Raw genomic sequence first — 3,968 nt, 5'->3', positions numbered from 1 at the left:
TAGGCCTGTCTGTCTCTATATCGCCATTGGATAACTGCATGTTTACAATCATTTAAATAAAGACTCGTCAATGTTCTTCTGACACAAAGAATACACATGATCCAATGTTTTGACATCATGAGAAGATCTATAGTTAAATCAAACAAAAAACAATATGTCACACACAACCCTGTGGGTTAGTAGTAATAATACTATTATTGTAGGGCTTGCCCTCTGACATACTGATATTGAACTGAGATGAATATGGTAGTTTCCCTCCCACAAACTCAGAATAGCAGTTGTAATAGACTAACTGACCCAGATTAACATGTGGTAATCCCCAGATTAGCCTTTATCAGGATCTCCAAGACCACTTGTGTTTATTTTTGTCTCGTATGATTCTCATAACTATTGGAGCATGCATGACTATTGGCACTGACTTTTACAAATGTCTACCCACATATTCAAATATTCAAAAAGGATCAATGCAGAGGATTTCCTCAACCAAGAAGGTTGGTCCATTTACTTTGAGCTTTTTGGACCAATCACTTGAAATCAATAACAAAACACTTGCCATTGGCTAATACAATATTTTAAACATCATTTATTTTTGATATGGTCAAAGAGGCCTTAGAACAGAACATGAGTAGTAATCAAAATAATGAACAAAAGGAACAAAAACACGTTTTCTCCAAGAGTTGCTCTCAAGAGGTGTTGTAGCGGTTCATGTTGTACTGTACATTGTATGACCTCCAGGTCAGAGGCAGACCTTAAATCTGCAGACATGACCTCCCAGTAGCCATAGTGCTGCCGACATCCTTCCCCTTCCCCTCCCCCGCGGGTGTGAATCGTCTAGACCTAAGCAGTCTCCTCTGCCTTGGGGGGGCTCTCCCCTGGGGTCCCGTTGGTACTGCCTGCGGGAGCCTGCTGTTTGAGGTACTGCTGGAGTATCAATGAGAGGTGGGCGGGGTGGCGCTGCAACATTGAGGCTGTCTGCGAGGTCAGCATGGTCAGGCCACTCACCAGCTCTCCCTGGACCAAGGTCACTGACGGCAGCTTGGCATAGTTCAACACCCCCTGCCGACTCAGCAATATCTTCTCTATACAGGCCCCTGAAACAGTGGGAGGAGAAGTAAGGGATTACACAATTGCTTGTATGATAGTAGCTTTACTGAAGTCAGGGAATAACATTTTGCTATACTGAGAGTGGGACCACCAGATTGCATTGAAAAAGTATTTACTTACCCAATAATACCATCTGGGGGCTGGTCCTCAAACTCAAAAGCATTTCCTTCACCTTTGGCTCTTTACTAACAAATAGAACTGTCTGGCCGATGAATAGAGGCCCCATGTTAATGTAAGGGCTGTCTGCCAGGTAGGACCTCATCACCTGTGGTTAAACAAGATTTTAAAAAACATCATTAACATCTTTCAAAATGCAATAGGCGATACAATTTGCATCATAGTTACAATATGACCTGGTTGGGGATAAACTTGATTTTGATGCCATGCTTGTGGAGCCTGTGCTTGAGAAGCAGCATGTCCTCTGAATTGGTGGCGTTGTTTTGGATCACAGCGATCATCTTACAGTCCTGGAACATGGTCTGCAAATCCTTCTTCAAGAGCAACACCAGGCCACTTTCCTGTGAATAAAGCAGTATTCATAAATCAGCCATCATCTCGATACCAAGCCAGCTCACACCACTACTATTCCTTTCCGGCTGCTGGGTGGAGGAGCTCTCCTTTCAGCACTAAACAAATATACATGTGTTTCTGAAAAAACAGCTCCAGTACACACACTGACATTGACGGGTTGCTTGTGCTTGTTTTCGAGTTATAAACACATGCACTGGACTTCACTGACCTCCTGAACTGGTTTGACACGGGGGGTCAGAGCCCCGGGGGGAGCTGCAGGTTTGGGTGGAATGTATTCTGTGATAGCCATCAGCTTCTGTTTGAGGATGTGCATGGGCTTCCTGTGACGCGTGACTGCCTTAGAGCCATGCCGGACACTCTGTGTCAGGGGAAGCCATCCTGTAGACACACGTTACATTAATAATGGGTTTATAAAGAAGGACTGAAAATAATACATGTTTCTATGCAGACATTAAAACCTGATAATTATTTTATTCCATGCAATGCAGTTAACTTGTGTGTGCATACATTCCAATAATACAGTATAATGTGTAAGTGATTCAATACAACCAGTCTTTTACAACCCATCTTTCTGTCAATGTGACTATCCTTGCACAATGATGGTCTTAGCTCAGGTTTGACATCAAAGATAGGATGTATTGCAGCAGGGCTATGCAACAGATTTGCACGTATAGTGTACAGATCATTCTGTACATCAAGCTCTCTTATAGCCTTTCACCCAAGAGCAAAAGCATGAAGTTGCAAGGTTTGAGTCCTGGTGTATGTTGAATGGCTGCTGCTGTTGTTGCAATGTTCTGCTTGTTACAATGTAGCCATGCAATTGCTACAATGTAACTAGCTTATTCTAATGTAGTAATGTACTACTTGCTACAATGGAGCAACTTACAATGTAGCTAACTAATGAAGCCTAGCGCTCTAGGAAGTGACTGAGTTAGCCCTAATTTTAGTCATATTCAAAGTTAGCTGTGTACTACAACCGAGAACATGGGCTCGTGCTCCAACATGACTTGACATGTAGCTGTATTTATAACGCTTTTACAAAAGCGAGGTACGTTACCCTGTTTTGGTAAAAGCCTGCCGCACAAGGTCGCCGCCATCTTTGTCAGGAAGCGTTGGAATGGGGGGCGTGCATCATACGTCAGACACCGATTACAGTTCCTACGTTCAAAACAACTGGGAACTCGGAAAAACATACGAGGTCAAATCATGACGTCTTCATCTTCAGGTCGGAGCTCTAGAAATGCCCCGAGTTACTTGACAACTCAAATGGAGTTTTCCCAGTCAGAGCTAGTCCCAGTTGTTTTGAACGCACTGAAGTCGGAGATTTCCGAGTTCCCAGTTGTTCTGAACGCGGAAAGTAGTGTCGGTAGTTCAGCACTTTCAATGCCGCGATCAAAACAATTAAAAGAACCACAAGACAACAATGAACACGTAAAAAACATGAAGTCAGTGATCTTCATGTCGGAAAGTCGGAGCTCAAGAGACAGATGCCCAAGTTTCAGACTTCAGAATTCTGGGTAGATTTTTCCCATACGGATATCGTTTGTTTCCCCCAGGTTCCCAGTTGTCATGAACGGACTGAAGTCGGAGATTTCCGATCCCAGTTGTTTTGAACGCGGCAGTTGTTAAGATCATCTTACATTTTGCATTAAATTGAACATGTATGCCTTTGAAGTCGTACTATCTGTGAAATTACGGATAAATGCGAAGACAGTGTAAAATATTCCGATTGATTTTCATTTGTATTTATCGATAAAGTAAAAATAATAATAATAATAACAGAGAAAGAGGCGAAGCAACAGGGTTGACTCCGCCACGAAAATAAGACCACGAAGTAAAGGAATTTTCAATGAGCGTGTCGAATTTGGTCAATAAAATATGTAATTGCTATTTAAAGCTTATTTGATCGAATAGACGTTAGTAGTGGCTATGTGGTTAAGAATGCAGTGGTATAAGTGAACGCAAGTGGCATTTCGTTAAAAAACTACTTTATATCGGAGTTGTGCATTCAGATCGCTTGAATATTTGCTACTTTGCGGAACGGTTTGTACTGAACGACACATTTCCTCAAAACGTTTTTGAACATACTTTGAGGTACGTTTGCTCCATTTAGACATTCTGTGTCATTATAGCGTCTGTGACCGTTTGTACAGGGCCGTTGTGGCTAGAACCCATAGTGGTTACAACCCCAGGTGACTACTTTAAAATGGTGGAAGTCATTCAATGGCGCTGCGCATGCTAAAACGTCATTTTGGCCACTAGAGGCCTCTGTCCTTCTGTATGCTCCTGTTTGGTGGGTGTGGCTTGAAGCAATGAGGACGTAATTAAAGGGG

The 3,968-nt window shown here is 42.6% G+C and overlaps 1 protein-coding gene across 1 annotated transcript; it reads right to left on the bottom strand.

Annotated features, from left to right (window-relative positions):
* Nucleotides 1–565: 565 nt before the first annotated feature.
* mrpl10 (mitochondrial ribosomal protein L10) lies at nucleotides 566–3,309 on the bottom strand. Its single transcript, XM_035749977.2, has 5 exons — nucleotides 2,693–3,309; nucleotides 1,844–2,013; nucleotides 1,458–1,622; nucleotides 1,225–1,369; nucleotides 566–1,091 (listed from the first exon to the last, which is right to left on the bottom strand). Exons 1-5 carry the CDS (start codon nucleotides 2,826–2,828, stop codon nucleotides 838–840), a joined length of 870 nt encoding a protein of 289 aa, XP_035605870.1. The 5' UTR covers nucleotides 2,829–3,309; the 3' UTR covers nucleotides 566–837.
* Nucleotides 3,310–3,968: the final 659 nt, after the last annotated feature.

The sequence above is a fragment of the Oncorhynchus keta genome, chromosome 3 (assembly GCF_023373465.1).
Source record: "Oncorhynchus keta strain PuntledgeMale-10-30-2019 chromosome 3, Oket_V2, whole genome shotgun sequence".
NCBI classification, from domain to species: Eukaryota; Metazoa; Chordata; class Actinopteri; order Salmoniformes; family Salmonidae; genus Oncorhynchus; species Oncorhynchus keta.
This window is presented reverse-complemented; position numbering and strand designations above follow the sequence as displayed.